The sequence below is a fragment of the Oncorhynchus tshawytscha genome, linkage group LG07 (genome assembly GCF_018296145.1).
Source record: "Oncorhynchus tshawytscha isolate Ot180627B linkage group LG07, Otsh_v2.0, whole genome shotgun sequence".
Taxonomy (NCBI): domain Eukaryota; kingdom Metazoa; phylum Chordata; class Actinopteri; order Salmoniformes; family Salmonidae; genus Oncorhynchus; species Oncorhynchus tshawytscha.
In genome coordinates, this window is record NC_056435.1 from 42,853,651 (window position 1) to 42,879,438 (window position 25,788).

General features: G+C 45.3%; 1 protein-coding gene across 2 annotated transcripts; it reads right to left on the minus strand.

Moving 5' to 3' along the window:
• Positions 1 to 452: 452 nt before the first annotated feature.
• On the minus strand, positions 453 to 25,557 carry LOC112254542 (claudin-19). 2 transcript variants are annotated; one of them, XM_042324439.1, is made up of 5 exons: positions 24,572 to 25,557; positions 13,670 to 13,834; positions 5,553 to 5,637; positions 5,284 to 5,430; positions 453 to 1,603 (listed from the first exon to the last, which is right to left on the minus strand). In XM_042324439.1, exons 1-5 carry the CDS (start codon positions 24,792 to 24,794, stop codon positions 1,555 to 1,557), a joined length of 669 nt encoding a protein of 222 aa, XP_042180373.1. In that variant the 5' UTR covers positions 24,795 to 25,557; the 3' UTR covers positions 453 to 1,554. The 2 variants fall into 2 exon arrangements, with proteins under 2 accessions (XP_042180373.1, XP_042180374.1); XM_042324440.1 differs by having other exon boundaries at positions 453 to 2,221.
• Positions 25,558 to 25,788: the final 231 nt, after the last annotated feature.

Genomic DNA, 25,788 nt, shown 5'->3' on the forward strand with positions numbered 1-25,788 from the left:
GGTGGTGGTGGTGGTTGTGCATGTTAACTTATAATGACTCTGAGAATACAGAAGACCTATTGAGGCAGAACTGGAATTCCACCGTCTGCAATTACTGAACAACGGGGAGCAAGAGAGGTATTTGGGGTGGAAGAGAGAAAGTGGGAGAGGTGAAAAAGAAAGAGAGGGAGGTTGAAAAGGAGGGGTAAGGAGGTGTGAAATCATATCTGAACTCCAGGAAGAGGCCTTGTTCTGCCCACACACCTGACTCATATTACTCTCTGTGTGTGTGTGTGTGTGTGTGTGTGTGTGTGTGTGTGTGTGTGTGTGTGTGTGTGTGTGTGTGTGTGTGTGTGTGTGTGTGTGTGTGTGTGTGTGTGTGTGTGTGTGTGTGTGTGTGTGTGTGTGTGTGCGTGGTGCAGGTGTGTGATGGTGAATGTGTATCTTTAAGACAGCATGAACACAAGGTTTTTATCCGTTTACTTTATTCTAAAAGAAACAGACAGGAGTATACATTAAATGAGATGATACATACAGTAAAATAATAATAGAGAATATTAGATCAAGAAAATATATGGTAACTAAATGTATGCAACAGAAAAACACGTTTGACCTGATTTACATTCCGCAAACTGGCCAATACAGGGCTTGTACAGGAGACAGTGCTTTCAGCACCTGGAGTACAGAACATTCTCCATAGTCAATAACAAAACATCTCTTCCATCCACACTAAATCATATTGCCACTTAACTAAACAGAATGCAGGTATAATATCCTCAATCCGGGATACAGTACATGTACTACTTCCAAACAGGCTCACAGCTTTGACACGGTGTGCCTTCGCTTTCATCCGTTAGGGCCATTTACAAATCTGTCTTTCTGTTGTTTTTTTAAGTGGTATACTAGCTACAGTACAGTTAACATCTATGTTCCGAGATAAAACTGCATGCAACAGTTTGTCTGAATGGATCATTTAATGCAAGAGAAAAAGACGAGCACGGATATGTTTTACAATACGGGTACGATATGCATCATCCAAATAGGATGTGACACTGCGGAATCCGTGTATAACAGTCAAAAACACACACAGACACACGTTATAAGGCACTGCAGTAGAGCATATATGTAGCAGAAAGGCTGGAGTTGGTGGTATATGCACCTGGGCACTTCTGTGTAGTAGTACAGAATCAGGTTCACTCTCTCTCAATTTTCCAAATAACAGTTATATGTCATAGGTGAGCACGGACAATACCTGTGCATATTGCTGTAACAACACTCTACTATAAAAAAAACTTCAATATTGCTTGTGTACAAAATAGATTCTAAAATACATTTAAACATTTAACACATGGGCATCTTTAAGAATGATAAAATACTAGTTACCCATTTGGGTTGGTCTGGAGATGTATTAATTCAAAAGTGTATTCTGAGTTTACATTCTGAGAGTGTGTTTCCTATAGAGTGTCTTGTCTGCTTTTGTTTTCATTGAGACAGTGTCTTGTCTGTTTCTGTTAGACAGTGTCTTGCCTTTTGCCAACAATCTAACACATCGTGGGGCCAAAGGAGTCGCCCAAACTATAAGTATTCCTCCTTTTTCTCTGGTGGGGAACTTTTAACATTTGGTCTGCAATTTAAAAGAAAAAAACATGTTTCAGTAAATGTACACTTGTATTCTCAGAGAACAAAACCAAAAGGCACATATCTACAAACCCAGAAATCATAGGATATCAGTGAAGCAGAAATCAACAAAACATGACAAATCTTACCTATACAATTAAAGTTCAGTAAATAAATGATAAAAGGACAAAATGGAGTTTCTAGTAAAGGGTTCACAGGATGAAATACAGTAATGCCACCCCTCTAGTCTGAAAGGTGGGGTCTAACCACCTAACCATACTTCTCCTTTCAGAGTCCCTATTTACAAACAACCTCAAGGGGGTGAGGGAAAGGGGAGTGGCAAGCTCTTAAAGGTGTGGCGGAAATTTTGTTGACCGATAACTTAATATCAGAGACAGATAAGGTGCAGACATTAAGGAAGGGAGTGTGGGGTTGGTGGGAATGTGGGGCTGGTGGGAGGGAGGTAGAGGGGTGCGACATATGCTATAGCGGAGAGACAAGGGTCCACATTTTGAATCTAGGAAGGAACAGGGAAAGGGGAAACAGTGAGCGTAACTCGGACAGTCCTCGAAAAAAGGCAGGGGGTGGTCAGTCAGGGAAACTAGTCTCACTCAACAACTCTGCCCTGAATTAGGGAAGAGAAGAAGACAGGCAGAGAAGAACAGCATTAGAGGAGAGGAGACGAGAGGGGAGAGAGAGACACATCAAAAACTCACTGCTTCATCGTTACAGGCAGCTAGCTCTCTGCTGTTAGTGAGTGAATGAGTGCTTGATGCTACATGTTAGGTAAGGATGAATGAAAAGAGGTGCTAGCCAGGCTTTCATTAGCTCTGTGGTTAATGAGTGAAGATGGTTGATTCATGCAGTGTTTTTGAAAGGGAAAGCATGTTGGCGCTAAGTGAAGCATTGGAGGATGAATGATGGAGAAGTTAGCGGAAGCTCGTCAGTCACAGCACACAGATCATTTGTTACGATCGTGTGTTCTATGGCATGGAATAGATCTGATATGATGTCCAAATCTGTTGGGTTTATGATTGTTGGTTTTGTTTTGTTTGGTTTGGAAACAGTTTGGTCGTGTTGGAACCAGAATCTTATTTGACAGCTAGTATACAGTATCTTACATTATTGTTGATATACCTAGTCACTTGAGGCACACAGTAATAGTACTTTGGGAGGGGAGGTCTTAAAAATAATAACTTTTCTGGAAAATGTTGTTGGTGGTTCAACATTTTATTGCTTATTTTGAAGACAAATAAAAATACTGTTTATAAAAGCAATATAAATAATTAAGTCCTGGTCAATAAACTAGTGTAGTACATGTGTTTCACATCAGTTAGACCTACCATAGGTACGCACATAAAGTAAAACTAAAAACGTATTCAAATATTTAATTCTATTATCTTTGAAGTGGGCTTTTAGGTAGTTTGGTCATGGTAATGGTCATTGGTAATGACTCTTAGAGGACATCTGCTGAAGATGGGCTCATAACGGTTTTAGCAGAAGTGGAGGAGGTCCTTCAAGACCTGTGTATCCCCATTCTGAGTACAATGGAACACTCCATACACAAAGGCTTTACCAAGAAGAGGGGCCAAACAACCAGAAAACGGGGGGTATTGAATGGTTCTTAGAAAAGTTAAATGGTTCTGTTATCGGAAGCCCGATGAACCAACCTTTTCACCCAAGTTAATGTATGTTGAAGAGCCATGATAAAGAGTCAGGAGTATTGGGTTGTGGATTGAAGCAGAGAAATGTGTAGGTTGAGTTGGCGTTCAGGGGGTCTAGATGGCCTGAGTGGAGGCTTAGAGAATGACGGAAAGTACAGTATATTGCAGTTGCCTTGCATTAATTATTAGCATCAGAATATTTTTTTTAAATCCAGAATAAACACAACAAATCTAAGGGAACTGCCCAAAAAGTAGTTTGATATCACATTGACCACAGCTAATTATCTTATAGTGATCATAACTGGCTTTTACAGTAGCAGATCATTTCTGTATACTTTCATTTCAGGTGGCTAGATGGACATACAATGGTATTTAGTAGCATAGAATAGAGTAGTACAAAACGGATCTTGAATGTCCATTGAAAATGAAGGTTTTCTATAAGAGTTGTTTGTCTATAGAACACCAGAATAATAAACCCCTGAGTTGAACTGAATCTCTGTTTTTTTAATAACAGTTGGTTTTTATAAGAGAACAGCCAGTGGTCCTTACCCCATTCCTTCTCTGAGATATATAACATGTGGGTGATCGGTATTGTGTAGACTTGGATGCGTTAACGAATGAAGCATGATGTTAAGGCATACAATAATGGCCATCTCTCTCTCGTTAAAACAACATTTCTGTTAGCTGCCAACATATTCTACCTTTCCTTTACATCTGATTCGAACTGATGACCTCATAAGATGTTCAGAGGAATCATTTTGTGGAAACTGATTTCAATTATAATCAGAAGGTTAGCCCTTTATATAGTGTCATCAACTACATTCGATTGGAATGTTTAATGTTGGAATGTTAAAGGCCACAACGCAACACACACATACACACAGCTCCAACCAGGAAGCATAGGACATGCTAACCAAAGCCACGAAAAGACAAAACTGTGTTTTTTTTCCCATCATATTTGTCCCACAATTTACCTTTAGGCATTACCTATGTCTCCTCTACACAGTAACTTACTTTGGTATTACTTTATTGGTTTGGTTTTAGTTTGCATAGAGGAAGACTGTTTTACAAATAGTTTTTTATTCACATCTATTAAAGTGCAAAAACTGAATTATCAACTGTATCTTACGGTCAAATTCAGGAGGTTATAAAGACAAACGTCCAGTATACGTTAAATAATGTTTAAGTAAGGGATAATCAACGAGGGAATATGCGTTCTATGGAAAATAATGAATGACGCGCAAGCGGAGTGGAACTGACCTTCCAAGGAGTTGCATTATTTTCCAGAGAACACATAGACCCTCGTTGATTATCCCTTTTATACCATGGCTATAATTTAACACATTTACCACTGTGTTCATTTGCCAGTAGAAATATATTCAACATCTACTGAAGTAGCTAGCAAGTTTACTAGATAGCGACTGTAGTTGCTGTGCTAACAAAACAAACAGACTTGCTAGTTTCGCTAACCAAACCATTAGTCCTAACTTGCCATTATAAAAATGTAATTCAACAATGGCAATAATGTTTTCAATTTGACTTTTGCTTTCAAAAGCAGGTCAAATAAAACATGTAAAAATGAACTATAGCCATTGAATTCTACCGTGCAAATATACCGTGCATTATAGGGAAATAATGCATGCTCTAGAATCCCATTCAAGCCAATCAGAAAAGAGGATTCAACAATGCTATGCTATAATGTCTTTTAAGCCACATGACAGATTTTATTCACATAAAATATTTAAAAGGTTAAATGAGCAAGATCACCATCCTGTCAATGACATGTATTGCAATAAAATATAAAAGTTTCCCCTCAACAATATGTTCTATAGAATAAATGTCAACCGAATTCTTAAGGGTTTCTAAAATCCAAAGGATACTTGGTGGAGACTGTGTGTGTGTGTGTGTGTGCAAGTGTTTGTAAGCTTTACGTATGAGTAAAAGGTAAATGGGTGAGGAGCAAAGAGTGGTCTCTGCTCTCTGTTTGTGTGGCTGCTGGGAGGTGTGCGGAGTTTACACGTACTCCCTGGCTGTGGATGGTTGTGATTGGCGGTAGTACTGCTGCCCTCGCCTCTCCTCATTGGAGCAGGAGCAACACAGGAAGGATCCGCCCAAAACAGTCAAGCTAGCCGCCGCCCATCCCACGAACAGGGCAGACCCAAACTCATACCTGTAGTGGAAATGATCAAATGTGTCTTCAATATCGGTCTTTACAGTGTTATAGACATGACATCTGTATCAGAGATTAACTGGGTGGTAAGATACAGTGTGTGACCAGTGTGATAGGGTTACCTGGCATTGATTGGTGTGTTTGGGTTGAAGAACTGATAGGACACCTGAGTGGCGTACCAGGACACAGACACCATCGTGCACAGACCTGCAGAGAGAGAGAGAGAGAGAGAGAGAGAGAGAGAGAGAGAGAGAGAATGGAGGTCCCCAAAATGTTATTGCTTTCAACCCAGCTTATTAACATCAAATTATGACACTGAACAAGGACACACACATGGAAGCGCACACACACACACACACATAGCAGTGAAACACTTTGTGTAATGACTCTGAGGTTGTTTTTCTATCTCTCTCAAGCTCATAGTTGTCTCTGAGGTCAGGGGAGCTTATCGTTCCAAAATCACCATTCCTGTTTACAGCTGGGATCCTAATTACCCAGAAAGCCCCTGGTGAGAGAATTTTGTCAAAGGAATGCAAGAAATGAATATACTCCAGCAGTAAAAGAGTAAACACCATTGAATATAGAGAGATAACAACCTACTGGTAACTACCAAAACTAAAGGAACCACCAACATGAAGTGTTTTAATAGGGCGCTGGACCACCACGAGCCAGAACAGCTTCAATGCGCCTTGGCATAGATTCTACATGTTTCCTAAACTTAGTTGTAGGGATGCGACACAATTCTCAATGAGAAATTCCATAATTTGGTGTTTTGTTTGATGATGGTGGAAAACGTTGTCTCAGGCGTCACTCCAGAATCTCCCATAAGTGTTCAATTGGGTTGAGATCTGGTGACTGAGACACACACACCCTCTATGCGCCATTGAAACCCCTTTTTCAAAGTCAACACGATCTCTTCTTCTGGCCACTTGTCACGCCCTGACCATAGAGAGCCTTTTTATTCTCTATTTTGGTTAGGTAGGGATGTGACTAGGGTGGGTAATCTAGGTTGTTTTATTTCTATGTTGGCCTGGTATGGTTCCCAATCAGAGGCAGCAGTTGATCGTTGTCTCTGATTGGGGATCATATTTAGCTAGCCATTTCCCCACTGTGTTTTGTGGGATCTTGTTTATATGTAGTTGCCTGTGAGCACTCCATTGTCATCACGTTTCGTGTATTCTTAATTGTTTTTGTGCGTTTCACAAATAAAAATATGTGGAATCCATATCACGCTGCGCCTTGGTCCGAATGTTATTGCGACAATCGTGACACCACTGGGCATTTTTATACATGGCCCCAAGCATGATGAGATGTTAACTGCTTAATTAACTCAGGATCCATACCTGTGTGGAAGCACCTGCTTTCAATATACTTTTTATCCCTCATTTGCTCAGGTGTTTATTTGGGCAGTTACCTGTAATTGAGATTATAAATCACTGTAGTGCCTGAACCTTACATTTGAAGAGTGGTACTTTACCTGTATACATTTTCTAATAGCCTTTTAAGTTGTAAAGGAGTTTACAGTGCCCTCCACTAATATTGGCACCATTGGTAAATATGAGCAAAACGGGCTGTGAAAAAGAAATCTGTATTGTTCATCCTCTTGGTCTTTCATTCAAAATATTCACAAAAATCTAACCTTTAATTGAAGACAAATAATTGAAGGAAATAATATGTTCTTATCATAAAAAAATATTTTTCTCAAATATATGTGTGCCACAATTATTGGCACCCCTTCATTCAATACTTTGTGCAACTGTCACACCCTGACCATAGTTTGCTTTGTATGTTCTATGTTTTGTTTGGTCAGGGTGTGATCTGAGTGTGAATTCTATGTTGGATGTCTTGTTTGTCTGTTTCTGTGTTTGGGCCTGTAACGGTTTTCTAGTGGTGATGAAGGAGAGTCGGACCAAACTGCAGCGTGTCGATTGCGATCCATATTTATTAAACAAAACGTAAACACGACTAAACACTAAACACTACAAAACAATAAACGTAATGAAAACCGAAAACAGCCTATCTAGTGCAAACTAACAGAGAGTACAAGTAAGACACTAAGGACAATCACCCACGACAAACTCAAAGAATATGGCTGCCTAAATATGGTTCCCAATCAGAGACAACGATAAGCACCTGCCTCTGATTGAGAACCACTCCAGACAGCCATAGACTTTGCTAGACAACCCACTAAGCTACAATCCCAATACCACCACCAAAACCCCAAGACAAACACACCACAATTACAAAAACCCCATGCCACACCCTGGCCTGACCAAATACATAAAGATAAACACAAAATACTTTGACCAGGGCGTGACAGAACCCCCCTAAGGTGCGGACTCCCGAACGCACCTCAAAACAATAGGGAGGGTCCGGGTGGGCGTCTGTCCATGGTGGCGGCTCCGGCGCGGGACGTGGACCCCACTCATTTAATGTCTTAGTCCCCTCTCCCTTCGTCCCTGGATAGTCCACCCCGCCGCCGACCATGGCCTAGTAGTCCTCACCCAGAACCCCACTGGACTGAGGAGCAGATCGGGACTGAAGGACAGCTCGGGACTGAGGCAGCTCGGGACTGAGGGGAAGTTCGGGAGTGGGAAAGCTGAGAGAAAGCTCAGGAGTGAGAGGAAGCTCAGGAGTGAGAGGAAGCTCAGGAGTGACAGGAAGCTCAGGAGTGACAGGAAGCTCAGGAGTGAGAGGAAGCTCAGGCAGGTAGATAGATCTACCAGCTCCTGGCTGGCTGGTGGTTTCAGCAGATCCTGGCTGACTGGCAGATCCTGGCTGACTGGCAGATACTGGCTGACTGGCAGATCTGGAAGATCCTGGCTGACTGGCAGATCTGGAAGATCCTGGCTGATTGGCAGATCTGGAAGAGTCTGGTTGACTGGCAGATCTGGAAGAGTCTGGTTGACTGGCAGATCTGGAAGAGTCTGGTTGACTGGCAGATCTGGAAGAGTCTGGCTGACTGGCGGATCTGGAAGAGTCTGGCTGACTGGCGGATCCTGGCCGACTGGCAGATCCTGGCCGACTGGCACTACTGGCGGACTGGCGACGCTGGGCAGACTGGTGACGCTGGGCAGACTGGGAGCACTGGCTGCGCTGGGCAGACTGGCGGCACTGGCGGCGCTGGGCAGACTGGCGGCACTGGCGGCGCTGGGCAGACTGGCGGCACTGGCGGCGCTGGGCAGACTGGCGGCTCCTTGCAGACTGACAGCTCCTTGCAGACTGACAGCTCCTTGCAGACTGACGGCTCCTTGCAGACTGACAGCACTGGCTGCTTCATGTAGACTGACAGCTCTGGCTGCTCCTTGCAGACTGGCAGCTCCATGCAGACTGGCAGCTCTGGCTCCTCCATGCAGACTGACATCTCTGGCTGCTTCATGCAGACTGGCAGCTCTGGCTGCTCCATGCAGACTGGCCGCTCTGGCTGCTCCATGCAGACTGACAGCTCTGGCTGCTCCATGCAGACTGACAGCTCTGGCTGCTCCATGCAGACTGGCTGCTCCATGCAGACTGGCAGCTCTGGCTGCTCCATGCAGACTGACAGCTCTGGCTGCTCCTTGCAGACTGACAGCTCTGGCTGCTCCTTGCAGACTGGCAGCTCTGGCTGCTCCTTGCAGACTGGCAGCTCTGGCTGCTCCATGCAGACTGACATCTCTGGCTGCTCCATGCAGACTGACAGCTCTGGCTGCTCCATGCAGACTGACAGCTCTGGCTGCTCCATGCAGACTGACAGCTCTGGCTGCTCCATGCAGACTGACAGCTCTGGCTGCTCTATGCGGACTGACAGCTCTGGCTGCTCCATGCAGGCTGGCAGCTCTGGCTTCTCCATGCAGGCTGGCAGCTCTGGCTGCGCTGAACAGGCGGGAGACTCCGGCAGCGTAGGAGAGGAGAAAGGCTCTGGCTGCGCTAAACAGGCGGGAGGCTCCGGCAGCGCTGTAGAGGAGGAAGGCTCTGGCTGCGCTGAACAGGCGGGAGGCTCCGGCAGCGCTGTAGAGGAGAAAGGCTCTGGCTGCGCTGAAACAGGCGGGTAGAGGAGACTGCGCCAGCAGCAGCAGGCAGAGAGGAGAAAAGCGCTGGCTGCGCTGAACAGGCGAGGCACACTGAAGGCCTGGTGCATGGTGCTGGAACTGGTGGTACTGGATCGAGGACACGCACAGGAAGCCTGGTGCGGGGAGCTGCTACCGGAGGACTGGAGTGTGGAGGTGGCACAGGATGGGCTAGACCGTGAAGGCGTACTGGAGATCTTGAGAGCAGTGTTGGCACAGGATGTGCAAGGCTAGGGATGTGCACAGGAGGCCTGTTGCGTGAGGCTGGCACCAACTTCACCAGCCGACTAACACGCACCTCAGGACGAGTATGGAGCGCTAACCCAGGTGCCATCAAATCCCCAACACGTTCCGTCGGGCGAATTCCATGCAAAAAGCACCAACACAGCAACTCCCTCATTTCTCTCTCCTCCAATTTCCCCATTAACTCCTTCACAGTCTCTGGTTCTGGTCTCCTCCTTGGCTCCTCACGATAAGACATTTTTGGGGCTGATTCTCAGGCTTCCATCCGCTACGCCGTGCTGCCTCCTCATATCTGCGCCTCTCAGCTTTCGCCGCCTCCAGTTCTTCCTTGGGGCGGCGATATTCTCCAGGCTGAGCCCAGGGTCCTTTACCGTCCAGTTCTTCCTCCCATGTCCATTTCTCCAGGTGGTGCAGCCTCTCCCACTGCAGCTGCTGCTGCTCCTGCTGCTGCTGCCTCTGTTGCCTCTCCTGTGGTTCCTGCCTGTTAACACGCTGCTTGGTCCGTTGGGGGTTGGGTGATTCTGTAACGGTTTTCTAGTGGTGATGAAGGAGAGTCGGACCAAACTGCAGCGTGTCGATTGCGATCCATATTTATTAAACAAAACGTAAACACGACTAAACACTAAACACTACAAAACAATAAACGTAATGAAAACCGAAAACAGCCTATCTAGTGCAAACTAACAGAGAGTACAAGTAAGACACTAAGGACAATCACCCACGACAAACTCAAAGAATATGGCTGCCTAAATATGGTTCCCAATCAGAGACAACGATAAGCACCTGCCTCTGATTGAGAACCACTCCAGACAGCCATAGACTTTGCTAGACAACCCACTAAGCTACAATCCCAATACCACCACCAAAACCCCAAGACAAACACACCACAATTACAAAAACCCCATGCCACACCCTGGCCTGACCAAATACATAAAGATAAACACAAAATACTTTGACCAGGGCGTGACAGGGCCTGATATGGTTCTCAATCAGAGGCAGGTGTTAGTCATTGTCTCTGATTGGGAGCCATATTTAGGTAACCTGTTTTGTGTTGGGTTTTGTTTGTGATTGTTCCTGTCTTTGTGTTTGTTACACCAGATAGGGCTGTTTTCGGTTTTTCACGTTTCTTGTTTTTGTATATTGTTCTATTGTCATCTTTATTAACGATGTATCAAAATAACCACGCTGCGTTTTGGTCCGCCTCTCCTTCCCAGGAAGAATTCCGTGACAGAATCACCCACCACAACAGGACCAAGCGGCGTGGTGACAGGAAGCGGCAGCAGGAGCAGCGCAAGGAGGACTGGACATGGGAGGATGAGTTGGACGGTAAAGGACCCTGGGCACAGCCAGGAGAATATCGCCGCCCCAAAGAAGAAAGAAGAGCTGGTATGAAGAGGCAGCACAGCGTGGTGGATGGAAGCCCGAGAGTCAGCCCCAAAAATGTCTTGGGGGCACACAGGAAGTGTGGCGAAGCCAGGTAGGAGACCTGCGCCAACTTCCTGTGCTTACCGGGGGCTGAGACCGGACAGGCACCGCACGGTGTCCCCAGTGCGGGTGCATAGCCTGGTGCGGTACATACCAGTTCCGCGTATCGGCCGGGCTAGAGTGGGCATCGAGCCAAGTGCCATGAAGCCGGCTCTACTCATCTGGTCTCCAGTGCGTCTCCTTGGGCCGGCTTACATGGCACCAGCCTTGCGCATGGTGTCCCCGGTTCGCCTGTATAGCCCAGAGCGGGCTATTCCACCTCGCCGCACTGGCAGGGCGACCGGGAGCATTCAACCAGGTAAGGTTGGGCAGGCTTGGTGCTTAAGAGCTCCAGTGCGCCTGCACGGTCCGGTCTATCCGGTACCACCTCCACGCACCAGCCCTCCGGTGGCAGCCCCCCGCACCAGGCGGTCTCTCCCTCTCATCCCTACAGGTGCTCCCACCTGTCCAGCGCTGCCGGAGTCTCCCGCCAGTCCAGCGCTGCCGGAGTCTCCCGCCTGTCCAGCACTGCCGGAGTCTCCCGCCTGTCAAGCGCTGCCGGAGTCTCCCGCCTGTCCAGCGCTGCCGGAGTCTCCCGCCTGTCCAGCCCTGCCAGAGCTTTCCTCCTGTCCAGCGCTGCCGGAGTCTCCCGCTTGTCCAGCGTTGCCAGAGCTTTCCTCCTCTCCAGCGCTGCCGGAGTCTCCAGTCTGCCCAGTGCCGCCTGAGCTACCCGTCTGCCCAGCGCCATCAGAGCTGTCAGTCTGCAAGGATCCGCCAGAGCCGCCAGTCTGCAAGGAGCCGCCAGTGCCGCCAGTCTGCAAGGTGCTGCCTGTCTGCAAGGAGCTGCTAGTGCCGCCAGTCTGCAAGGAGCCGCCAGTGCCGGCAGTCTGCAAGGAGCCGCCAGTGCCAGCAGTCTGCAAGGAGCCGCCAGTGCCGCCAGTCTGCAAGGTGCTGCCAGTCTGCAAGGAGCCGCCAGTGCCGGCAGTCTGCAAGGAGCCGCCAGTGCCGGCAGTCTGCAAGGAGCCGCCAGTGCCGGCAGTCTGCAAGGAGCCGCCAGTGCCGGCAGTCTGCAAGGAGCCGCCAGTGCCGGCAGTCTGCAAGGAGCCGCCAGTGCCGCCAGTCTGCAAGGAGCCGCCAGTGCCGCCAGTCTGCAAGGATCCGCCAGTGCCGCCAGTCTGCAAGGATACGCCAGAGCCGCCACCGCGGACAGATGCCCACCCAGACCCTCCCCAATAGGTTCAGGTTTTGCGGCCGGAGTCCGCACCTTGGGGGGGGGGGGTGCATCTGTTAGTTATACATAGTTTGCTTTGTATTTTCTATGTTTTGTTTGGTCAGGGTGTGATCTGAGTGGGCATTCTATGTTGGATGTCTTGTTTGTCTGTTTCTGTGTTTGGGCCTGATATGGTTCTCAATCAGAGGCAGGTGTTAGTCATTGTCTCTGATTGGGAGCCATATTTAGGTAGCCTGTTTTGTGTTGGGTTTTGTGGGTGATTGTTCCTGTCTTTGTGTTTGTTACACCAGATAGGGCTGTTTTCGGTTTTTCACGTTTCTTGTTTTTGTACATTGTTCTATTGTCATCTTTATTAAAGATGTATCAAAATAAACACGCTGCGTTTTGGTCCGCCTCTCCTTCCCAGGAAGAATTCCGTGACAGCAACCTCCCTTTGCCAAGTTAACAGCTCTGAGTCTTCTCCTGTAATGCCTAACAAGGTTGGAGAACACATTTGCAAGGGATCTGAGAACATTCCTCCATACAGAATCTCTCCAGATCTTCAGATTCCAAGGTCCACGCTTGTGGACTCTCCTCTTCAGCTCTTCCCACATGCTTTCTATGGGGTTTAGGTTATAGGGACTTTGACGGCCATGGCAAAACCTTGATTCTGTGGTCAGTGAACCATTTTTGTATTGATTTTGAGGTGTGCTTTGGATCACTGTCCTGCTGGAAGATCCAACCACGGCCCAGTTTAAGCTTCCTAGCAGAGGTTTTGATTTAATATCTGCTGGTACTTGATGGAGTCCATGACACCATGTATCCAGGGCCTTTGGAAGATAAACAGCCCCACAACATCAAAGATCCACCACCATACTTCACAGTGGGGATGAGGTACTTTTCTGTATGGCTATCTTTCTGTCTACGCCAAACCCACCTCTGGTGTTTGTTTCCAAAAAGCTCTATTTTGGTCTCATCTGACCCTTAGAACCCAGTCCCATTTAAATTTCCAGTAACGTTTGGCAAACTGTAGGGGCTTGAGTTTGTTGTTTGATGACAGCAAAGGACATTTTATGGCAACCCCCCTCGAACAACTTGTGGTTATGTAGGTGTCGTCTGATTGTAGTTTTGGAGACTTTCTGATCCCAAGACCCAACTAACATCTGCAATTCTCAAGCTGTGATCCTTGGAGATGTTTTACTTGCCCCAAAATTGTGTGTGTTTCTTTAATTAATCACATGACAGTCACATGATGGTCACCTTGCAGAAATCTCACCTGCGAGCAGGAAGAGGGCTCCTCCAGACACAGCTATGCGTCCTTTGGAGATGGGGTTGTTGTCGCCCACTTTAGTGCACTTCATCCCAACCACACTCACTATCATTCCTATGAAGCCCAGCAGCACGGACACCACCATAAGAGCACGACACGTCTGGATGTGCACTGTGGAGAGAGAGTGGGGAGATGAGGACAGGATAAAAGGTAGTTAAAGGCAGAGAGATGGGAGAAAGAGGTTAGAGGGGTGAGAGGAAAAAAGGAGGAGAGGGGGAAACATGGGGGGGTGAAAAGGGAGGGAGCAGTGAGGGAGAATATAGAAGGGAGGACAGGTGGGGATGAAGAGGAGAAATAGGGTGAAGGGAATTATAGAAAGGAGGGAAGAAAGAGGGTCTGTTAGGGCAGTTTTACTCAGCTTCAGATGGAGATCAGAGAGAAGACATGGTACACACAGAATATCTACACACAGGGTTTGTTCATAGAATATCTACACACAGGGTATATTCATATATAATATCTACACACGGGCTACATTCAAATAGAATATTTGCACACATGGTATATTTATAGAGAATATTTACACACAGGGCGGCAGGTAGCCGAGAGGTTAGAGCGTTGGACTAGTAACCGAAAGGTTGCAAGATTGAATCCCCTAGCTGACAAGGTAAAAATCTGTCGTTCTGCCCCTGAACAAGGCAGTTAACCCACTATTCCTAGGCTGTCATTGAATATAATAATTTGTTCTTAACTGACTTGCCTAGTTAAATGATTTTTTTTTAAAGAAAAATATAGAATATTTACACACATGGTAAATTCACAGAGAATTTATACAAACAGGGTACATTCATAGAGAATATCTACACACAGGGTATATTCATACTGAAAATCTACACACACGGTATATTCATATAGAATATATACACACAGGATATATTCATATAGAATATCTACACACAGGATATATTCATATAGAATATCTACACACATTGTATATTCATATAGAATATCTATACGTGGGTATTGAAGCTCTAGATTTCTCAGTATCAGATGTTCAATTGGAGCAGAACGGGAGTGGAAGAAAGTTAAGCCACGTTAGGATAGAAAGTATTCAGTGGGATTGCTGTGCAAAGCATCACTGGAAAAGAATCCAACCAAAACTATACTACAACCACCACATTGTAAATCAAAATGAAATCATAATTCAACTTCTTTACACAAAACTGGAGACAACAAAGACACACATTCTCCTTTCTTTGGCTCTTTTTTCTCCCTCTCTCTTTCTATCCACATCTTTCTTGCTCTCTCTATCTCCCTATTGCTCTCTCTCTTTCTCTCTCTATCTTTCTCTCTCTATCTTTCTCTCTCTTTCCCTATCTCTCTCTTTATGAACTCATTATGTTTCCAACTTCCATGTTCCAAAATGGGATAATAACGGCAGCCTTAGTCCAGAGTTTGACTTAACTGTCCCTCTTAATCATTCCAAATAACTTCACAGTGGTTTCACTGCTCAGAATTCCATGGATAACCCACACAGACATCAGTGCCCACATAACTCAGTGGGCGGGACATTTTACATCTTTACACGCACGCGCATGCGCTTCGCGCACACGCACACACACACACACACACACACACACACACACACACACACACACACACACACACACACACACTAACTTATGGACACATTCCGTAGGAACATACACACTAATTCTCTGTCACACACACACACACTGTAGGAGGGCCTGTTTTACATGTTTCACACAGTGGGATTAGTGTGGCTTTGTCACAAAGCGGGATTGTTTTCACAGGGCTGTCGCCACCGCAATCAGACACTGTGGCCTGCAACACACACACACACTGACACAGCAGCCTTGGAAGAGACTACAAGGCTAACACAATATGAAGAAAACATTGGTACAAGACTCACACAGCATTAATACTCACACCAAGATCTAAAATCTATTCTAGCCTTTATCCAGGTTCACATAAGATCAACTCTCTCACACAACAAAACCCACATGCATGAACCAAATGAACACATATCTACATCTTTACAGCAGACTAAATTACTATACATTATAGAATAGAATAGAATGCGATAGTAGAACTACATAGGATAATGTAATACTGACACTGACAGTATGAGAAAATGTACATCAAGTACAACTGAAGAACAATAATTGTCTTTTATTAGTCTGTCCAGCAAACTTAAGTACAGTAATAATCTACCTTTATGATGGGAAAATAGTAGTTTCACAGTTGGCAATAAATTACACTTCAGAACCTGATCTGAAAGGGGTAGTGATGGCAGACGAGCTTTGAAGTTAGATTGATGTGTGGCACTAAGGAGAATTGTAATACTTTATGAGAGAAAAAGCTTTTATTTTCTCTTTCTCCATTCTCCCTTTCATCCATTCTTTCCTTTTTAAAAGTGTGTGGGGAGTTTGGGCTGGCCCTACAGGGCACCACTCTGATCAATGGACTAACAGAGGAGTCAAGTGTGTGTGTGTGTGTGTGTGTGTGTGTGTGTGTGTGTGTGTGTGTGTGTGTGTGTGTGTGTGTGTGTGTGTGTGTGTGTGTGTGTGTGTGTGTGTGTGTGTGTGTGTGTGTGTGTGTGTGTGTGTGTGTGTGTATTCCTCCCTACCCCCTACCCTTGGCAGTGCCAAGTACAAGCTGGATGTGTGTGTGGATGTGGACGATGGACATTGTCCTTTGTGAAATCACTTGTGACTTCATACGTAACATTGGTTTTGCCAAAACTAAAACTGTTTCAACAACTCTACCTTCATTCTATTCATGTAAATGTCAGTGTGACACAGGCTTTGTGGAATAGTGTAGGCTAAGTTCAGGGGCACAGATATGTGGATGATGATTGTCATGTGAGCCTTCAGCTTCAGATGCGTATTTTACATCTATAGTGCCGCACCGCCATTTCAGCACTCCTGTCCAGTTGACAAGAAACAGCACCACACTCGATCACGATAGAGGGAGAGAAGAGAGAGAGAGAGATCAATCACTAGAGAGAGAGAGAGAGAAAAATAGAAATAGAGAGAGAGAGACACTGGGGGGAGAGAAACAGCAAGATACTGGAGAGAGAGAGAGAGAGAGAGAGAGAGAGAGAGAGAGAGAATGTGTGCCAGTACACAGCTGCTACTAACTCTACTGATGTCCTCACAATGGTCAGCAGGGAAACTGGCGATGGGGCATGGTGTGATGTAAAGGGGGGACGTCAGACCATCCACCATTTCATCAGCATGTGTGGGCCGGGGGTCAGATATTCCACTGTAATATCCAGAGCTATAGAGAGTTCAGCAAACTATCCTCCATGTTGCCACCAAACATTCCTCAACCGTTCACATGTCTTACTAGAAAATATTTTAAATATCTTTAATGCCAATATCCTACCCTGAGATTCTAAATATCTAACCATGCCAAAGTCTGTGTTTTCTTTTTTTCACCTTTAGTAACCAGGTAGGCCAGAGAACAAGTTCTCATTTACAACTGCGACCTGGCCAAGATAAAGCAAAGCAGTGTGACACAGACAACAACACAGAGTTACACATGGAATAAACAATAAAACAAGCCAATAACACAATAAACAAGTCAATGACACAGTAGGAAAAAAATTAAGTCTATATACATTGTGTGCAAAGGCATGAGGAGGTTGGCATAAGCCATAGGAGCGAATAATTACAATTTAGCAGATTAATTCAATGACACAGTAGAGTGATAAACGAGCAGATGGTGATGTGCAAGTAGAGATACTGGTGTGCAAAAGAGCCGAAAAGTAAATAAAATAAAAACAGTATGGGGATGAGGTAGGTAGATTGGGTGGGCTATTTACAGATGGACCATCCACAGCTGCAGCGATTGGTTAGCTGCTCAGGTAGCTGATGTTTAAAGTTGGTGAGGGAAATAAAAGTCTCCAACTTCAGCGATTTTTGCAATTCATTCCAGTCACTGGCAGCAGAGAACTGGAAGGAAAGGCGGCCAATTGAGGTGTTGACTTTGGGGATGATCAGTGAGATATACCTGCTGGAATGTGTGCTACAGGTGGGTATTGTTATCGTGACCAGTGAACTGAGATAAGACGGAGCTTTACCCAGCATAGACTTATAGATGACCTGGAGCCAGTGGGTCTGGAAACGAATATGTAGCGAGGGCCAGCTGACTAGAGCTGCAGTGGTGGGTGGAATAAGGTGATTTGGTAACAAAACGGATGGCACTGTGATAGACTGCATCCAGTTTGCTGAGTAGAGTATTGGACGATATATTGTAGATGACATCGCCGAAGTCGAGGATTGGTAGGATAGTCAGTTTTACTAGGGTAAGTTTGGCGGCGTGAGTGTAGGTGGCTTTGTTGCGAAATAGAAAGCCAATTCTAGATTTAACTTTGGATTGGTGATGTTTGATGTGAGTCTGGAAGGAGAGTTTACAGTCTAACCAGACACCAAGGTATTTATAGTTGTCCACATATTCTAGGTCGGAACCCTCCAGGGTGGTGATGCTAGTCGGGCGTGCGGATGCGGGCAGCGAATGGTTGAAAAGCATGCATTTGGTTTTACTAGCGTTTAAGAGCAGTTGGAGGCCACGGAAGGAGTGTTGTATGGCCTTGGAGCTCGTTTGGAGGTTAGTTAGCACAGTGTCCAAGGAAGGGCCAGAAGTATACAGAATGGTGTTGTCTGCGTAGAGGTGGATCAGGGAATCGCCCGCAGCAAGAGCGACATCATTGATGTATACAGAGAAAAGAGTTGGCCCGAGAATTGAACCCAGTGGTACCCCCATAGAGACTGCCAGAGGTCCGGACAACATGCCCTCCGATTTGACACACTGAACTCTGTCTGCAAAGTAGTTGGTCAACCGGGTCCATGTTTTGCAGCTCTTTCAGAACATATGCTGTCTGGATTTGGGTGAAGGAGAAACTGGGGAGGCTTGGGCGAGTAGCTGCGGGGCCATGCCTTCCAGGAGGAAGAAATGCTTCTTGAAATTTAAGATTATCATGGATTAATCGGTGGTGACCGTGTTACCTAGCCTCAGTGCAGTGGGCAGCTGGGAGGAGGTGCTCTTGTTCTCCATGGACTTTACAGTGTCCCAAAACATTTTGGAGTTAGAGCTACAGGATTCAAATTTCTGCTTGAAAAAGCTAGCCTTTTCTTTCCTGACTGACTCTGTGTATTGGTTCCTGACTTCCCTGAACAGTTGCATATCGCGGGGACTATTCGCTGCTATTGCAATCCGCCACAGGATGTTTTTTTGCTGGTCAAGGGCAGTCAGGTCTGGATTGAACCAAGGGCTCTATCTGTTCTTAGTTCTGCACTTTCGGAACGGGGCATGTTTATCTAACATGGTGAGCAAATTACTTTTAAAGAACGACCAGGCATCCTCTACTGACGGGATGAGGTCAATATCCTTCCAGGATACCTGGGCCAGGTCGATTAGAAAGGCCTGCTCGTGTTTTAGGGAGCTTTTGACAGTGATGAGGGGTGGTTGTTTGACCGTGGACCCATAGCGGATACAGGCAATGAGGCAGTGATTGCTGAGATCCTGATTGAAAACAGCAGAGGTGTATTTGGAGAGCAAGTTGGTCAGGATAATGTCTATGAGGGTGCCCATGTTAACGGTTTTATGGTTGTACCTGGTGGGTTCCTTGATGATTTGTGTGAGATTGAGGGCATCTAGCTTAGATTGTAGGACTGCTGGGATGTTAAGCATATCCAGTTTAGGTCATCTAACAGAACGAACTCTGAAGCTAGATGGGGGGCACATCAATTCACAAATGGTGTCCAGGGCACAGCTGGGCGCGGAGGGGTGTCGATAGCAGGCGGCAACAGTGAGAGACTTATTTCTGGAGAGATTCATTTTTTAAATTAGAAGTTCGAACTGTTTGGGTATAGACCTAGAAAGTATGACAGAACTTTGCAGGCTATCTCTGCAGTAGATTGCAACTCCTCCCCCTTTGGCAGTTCATAAGTCTGTAGGAGAGAGTGCTCTACGGCTTGGACTCACTGCAGTATTTAACACTAAGCTGTCAAAAGAGAAAACTATCTTTGATTTTCACCTCAATGGGATCCCCCGTTCCTCAAACCTGGCAACAAAACACTTTGGTTACAGTAGTACAGTAACCTAGCTATACGGGGGACCTGGGTGTATTTGCTTCATATGTCCCAGAGCCAGAGAGAGCGAGAGAGTTTGGCAATTACTTTGGCAGTTACTTTGGCAATTACTACTGTCATCCAAAAAGCATGATGTCACTGAAATGATATCACATGATTCCATGGCAGCCATTAGCATCTCCTGTAAAATCTTGACCCATAACAGCTCAGCGATCTCATCATGACTGGTTGAATAGAATGCTCAGAAGCAGCTAAATAGCATCCCTCTAAAATTCGCCAAAATCTACCTATATTGTCTTGTATGTCCTATGTTGTCCTATATTGTTATGTCCTGTATAGCACTAGTGCTGGTGTGGTATTGTACACTGTCTAGTGCAGTACAGAGGTTTCATTACTGTAGAGCCCAGAGAACTGAGAGCTTAGGTGGGTTGTGACCAATACCATGCAGTATCTGCCTCTGAGACTGAAACTGCAACAAGTAGAAGAAGAACTGTTCCTTCAGCACCACTGTTCAGACTAGAATGAAACAAGATTCCCCGGGACCCGTACAGTATGCACAGGGAGTAGTATCCTTCTTTTTGTCAGTCTAGTGTCCAGACCTTGTCATAAGTCTCCCAGAACAGCTTCGATATGTTAATTATCGAAGCTGAAGCTGAAAAGGTCCATCAGCTTCCACTGCAGTGCTTTAGTACACTCCAACACTCCAACAACACAGTCTGTTGAACATTTAGTCCTCATCACATGTTCATCATGCTGTGTAGTGAAGGAGAAGGGTTCATTTAGCACACTATATTAATAAAAGATACCGGCAGGAATTGCCTAACAAACACATACACTCACCAGACATTCAACTCCAGTACCCATGCTCGAGCACACACAGACACACATAAACACCATGCATCCAAGACCAGTCCTGAGTTTAACCTTACCATAACAGAGAGAGAGATTTTGGAATGAAAGACAGCAACAAGTAGCAGGAACACGGGATAAACTTATCAAGCGTTGGCACCAAAGTATGTGATGCTGTTTGCTCACAATCGCTCATTGTCCACTCATACAAACATACACACACACACACACACACACACACACACACACACACACACACACACACACACACACACACTGTGTTAAGGCCAGAGAGAAACAATGTGTGTGTGTGGGGAAGACAGAGCACATTCTGAGAATATCTCTGGTGTATGGCTCAACACTGGGCTTTTCTTCTCCAAACAACCACTATTCATCACAGGGACAATACTCTGTTTTTATTATGCCGATGAGCCAAAGGAGATGTAAAATCCAGCTCACCCTCACAGCGAAAGCCACAGAAAATGTTTTGATATAATTAATTGCACAGTGGCCAAACATGTGGTTTGTTGTTTTGGGGCGGTGTGCGTCACAGGGATTAACTTGGGCATCCGTGTTTCTTAATCAACCACAAAGAAAAACAGAAAACTCCAAAGGGTGTTTTCCTGAATTACAGACAAATTATCTGACCAAGTCCTCCCCCTGTAACCTTCCATTAGTAATTCTAACATGGTAACCAGTAGAAACAATAGACAGGTGAATTCATGTAAATGACCTGTCATCAGTTATGAGTCAGTAGGTCTACTCTAAACAGCTTGGAGATGACAGGAGCCTCATATTCAGGGATCATTTATGCCAGAACCCCACATTCCTCTCTCTCTCTCTCTCTCTCTCTTTATTTTTTCTCTCTCTTCCTTTTCTCTCTCTCTCTCTCTTTATTTTTCTCTCTCTCTCTCTCTCTCCCCCTTTTCTCTCTCTCTCTCTCTCTCTCCTATTTTCTCTCTCTCTCCCCCTTTCTCTCTCTCTCTCTCTCTCTCTATCTCCTATTGTCTCTCTCTCTCTCTCTCTCTCTCTCTCTTTATTTTTTCTCTCTCTCCCCCTTTCTCTCTCTCTCTCTCTCTCTCTCTCTCTCTCTCTATCTCTCTCCTACTCTCTCTCTCTCCTACTCTCTCTCTCTATATCTCCTATTCTCTCTCTCATCTACTCTCTCTCTCTCTCTCTATCTCCTATTCTCTATCTCTTTATTTTTCTCTCTCTCTCTCTGTAGCGCTCTCTCTGTCTCTCTGTCTCTCTGTAGCACTCTTTCTCTTTGTCTCCCTGTCTCTCTCTCTCTCTCTCTCTCTTTATTGTTTCTCTCTCTCTTCCTTTCTCTCTCTCTCTCTCTCTGTCTCTCTCTCTCTCTCTCTCTCCCCTTTCTCTCTCTCTTTATTTTTTCTCTCTCCCCCTTTCTCTCTCTCTCTCTCTCTCTCTCTCTCTCTCTCCCCTCCCCCTTTCTCTCTCTCTCTCTCTTTATTTTTCTCTCTCCCCCTCTCTCTCTCTCTCTCTCTCTCTCTCTCTCTCTCTCCCCCTTTCTCTCTCTCTCTCTCTCTCTCTCTTTATTTTTTCTCTATCTCCCCCTTTCTCTCTCTCTATCTCTCTCTCTCCTATTCTCTCTCTCTCTCTTTATTTTTTCTCTCTCTCCCCCTTTCTCTCAGTTCAGTTCAGTTCAAGGGCTTTATTGGCATGGGAAACATGTGTTAACATTGCCAAAGCAAGTGAGGTAGACAACATACAAAGTGAATATATAAAGTGAAAAACAACAAAAATTAACAGTAAACATTACACATACAGAAGTTTCAAAACAGTAAAGACATTACAAATGTCATATTATATATATATACAGTGTTTTAACAATGTACAAATGGTTAAAGGACACAAGATAAAATAAATAAGCATAAATATGGGTTGTATTTACAATGGTGTTTGTTCTTCACTGGTTGCCCTTTTCTCGTGGCAACAGGTCACAAATCTTGCTGCTGTGATGGCACACTGTGGAATTTCACCCAGTAGATATGGGAGTTTTTCAAAATTGGATTTGTTTTCAAATTCTTTGTGGATCTGTGTAATCTGGGGGAAATATGTCTCTCTAATATGGTCATACATTGGGCAGGAGGTTAAGAAGTGCAGCTCAGTTTCCACCTCATTTTGTGGGCAGTGAGCACATAGCCTGTCTTCTCTTGAGAGCCATGTCTGCCTACGGCGGCCTTTCTCAATAGCAAGGCTATGCTCACTGAGTCTGTACATAGTCAAAGCTTTCCTTAATTTTGGGTCAGTCACAGTGGTCAGGTATTCTGCCGCTGTGTACTCTCTGTGTAGGGCCAAATAGCATTCTAGTTTGTTTTTTTGTTAATTCTTTCCAATGTGTTAAGTAATTATCTTTTTGTTTTCTCATGATTTGGTTGGGTCTAATTGTGCTGTTGTCCTGGGGCTCTGTAGGGTGTGTTTGTGTTTGTGAACAGAGCCCCAGGACCAGCTTGCTTAGGGGACTCTTCTCCAGGTTCATCTCTCTGTAGGTGATGGCTTTGTTATGGAAGGTTTGTGAATCGCTTCCTTTTAGGTGGTTGTAGAATTTAACGGCTCTTTTCTGGATTTTGATAATTAGTGGGTATCGGCCTAATTCTGCTCTGCATGCATTATTTGGTGTTCTACGTTGTACACAGAGGATATTTTTGCAGAATTCTGCGTGCAGAGTCTCAATTTGGTGTTTGTCCCATTTTGTGAAGTCTTGGTTGGTGAGCGGACCCCAGACCTCACAACCATAAAGGGCAATGGGCTCTATGACTGATTCAAGTATTTTTAGCCAAATCCTAATTGGTATGTTGAAATGTATGTTTCTTTTGATGGCATAGAATGCCCTTCTTGCCTTGTCTCTCAGATCGTTCACAGCTTTGTGGAAGTTACCTGTGGCGCTGATGTTTAGGCCAAGGTATGTATAGTTTTTTGTGTGCTCTAGGGCAACAGTGTCTAGATGGAATTTGTATTTGTGGTCCTGGTGACTGTACCTTTTTTGGAACACCATTATTTTGGTCTTACTGAGGTTTACTGTCAGGGCCCAGGTCTGACAGAATCTGTACATAAGATCTAGGTGCTGCTGTAGGCCCTCCTTGGTTGGTGACAGAAGCACCAGATCATCAGCAAACAGCAGAAACTCAAACAAACTCTCTCTCTCTCTCTCACTCTCTCCTACTCTCTCTCTCTCTCCTACTCTCTCTCTATAGATCTCCTATTCTCTCTCTCTCTCCTACTCTCTCTCTCCTACTCTCTCTCTCTCTCTCCTACTCTCTCTCTCTCTCTCTCCTACTCTCTCTCTCTCTCTCCCTCTCTTTCTCTCTCCCTCCCTTTCCTTCTCCCCCTCTCTCCCTCTGTCTGTCTCTTAATTAAACATGTCAACAGCAGCATTTTTTATCTGATTAATTTATGCCTGACTTTAATGTGTCCCAGACAGATGGATTAGTTAGATTGTTTTGTCTTGTGTTTATGCATTTAGTCGCTGAATCATACAATAAGTTAAATTGATAATAGGATCATGCTGTTACTAGAAAAATACTCTCTATAAATCAACACAGTTAATGGCCCATGTTGTGAATTGGGTAAACAGATTGTTTATAAGAGAGGCAGCAGCTTTAAGGCATCTCATAGTGACCAACTCTACTGACAGATTATAACTGTCCACACACAGGCATCTAAGACTGCTCTGAATAACATTCTCATTCAACCCATTCAAACTGTGGCAGTTAGAGAGAATGAGAGAATGCCAACAGTTAAAAAAGAAACAGGGAGAAAAAGAGTGAGAGAGAGAAAGAGAGGATTTGTTCAGTGATGCAATGCTGAGGCAGAGAGTTGGAGAGAAAGTGAGAGGAAAGATAGAAGTCAAGTTAAGGATAGAAAGCAAGATTATGACAGCTTGCAAGTGGATGAGTGACCGTTGCGATGTCCTACTCACCATCCAGTGACAGCATGGAGTCAAACACCTTGCACTGCACCTGTCCCGTACTCTGTGAGGCACAGCTCATCCACAGGCCTTCGTAGAGCCCCACAGCCGTGATGATGGCGTCACCCGCGTACGAAGACTGCTTCCATTGGGGCAGCACAGTGGTGGAGATGATGCCTATCCAACCACCCAATGCCAGGAAGTAACCTAGCAACTGGAAACCCGAGTTCGCCATCCTGTCTTTTCGTCTATCTGTTTCTGTCTGTCTCTAGACCTGTTATTCTCTCTCTTACCCTCTTTGTTCTTCTGGGCTTTTCTGAAGTATTTTTTTCTTTCTTACTAAATGTATGTTCTTTCTATGTTCCTTTCTGTGTTCTTTCTATGTTCCTTTCTATGTGTCTGTCCTATTTCTGTGCTCCTTCTCTTAGGTGAATATTTTGACCTCTTCAGAACACCTGTAGCAGTCGTGTAGCGCAGTGCTTCCACAAAGAGGCAGTACTGTAGGCAGGACGTAACACAGAACTTTCTCTCAGAACTCCTGTTGTCTCTCAGATTAACAGAAGCACAGAACCAAAAGTCAAACACCACTTTACAAACAATCCAGATTTCAATACAACCCCAGGTGTTCTGTCAGTGGTCGCACTCCTTTCTCTCTCTTCCTATGGTCTCCTTCCTGGTCACTGTCCGGTCCCTCTGAGCATCTCCTTCTCTCTGCTCTCTCTCACACATCTGGTGGTCTACCCTCTCTTTCTCTCTTTTCCTCTTTTTCTCTCTCTTTCTCCAGTTGGAGATGTGTGTGTGTCACCGGGTCTTGTGGTTGACCAGACTGCTGTTCCCTGGTTGTCCGGGGGGATCAGGTTGTCAGGCTCGGTCACTGGGCTCACTGGGTTGCCTCAGATACTGCATGGTTTCTCCTTACTCTCTCTCTCTCTCTTTCTCTCATCAACAATCTCTCTGCATGCTGCGCACTCTGAGGGCTGAGCGATGGATAAGAAAAATAAGAAGAAAAAAAATGAAAAAGTTTATGCACACAAAAAGCCCCTGACAGGCTGGGCACAGAGTGGGCTGAGAGCTGAGCTCTGATTGGCTCTTTCAGTGTTCTAGGTACAACCAATGGGAGGAGGAAAGGAGAGGCAGAGAGAGAGAGAGAGAGCGAGAGAGCGAGAGAGAGAGAGACTTTTTATGTTCAATATTATTCATGTTATGGAAAGTCTATAATGATATGACTA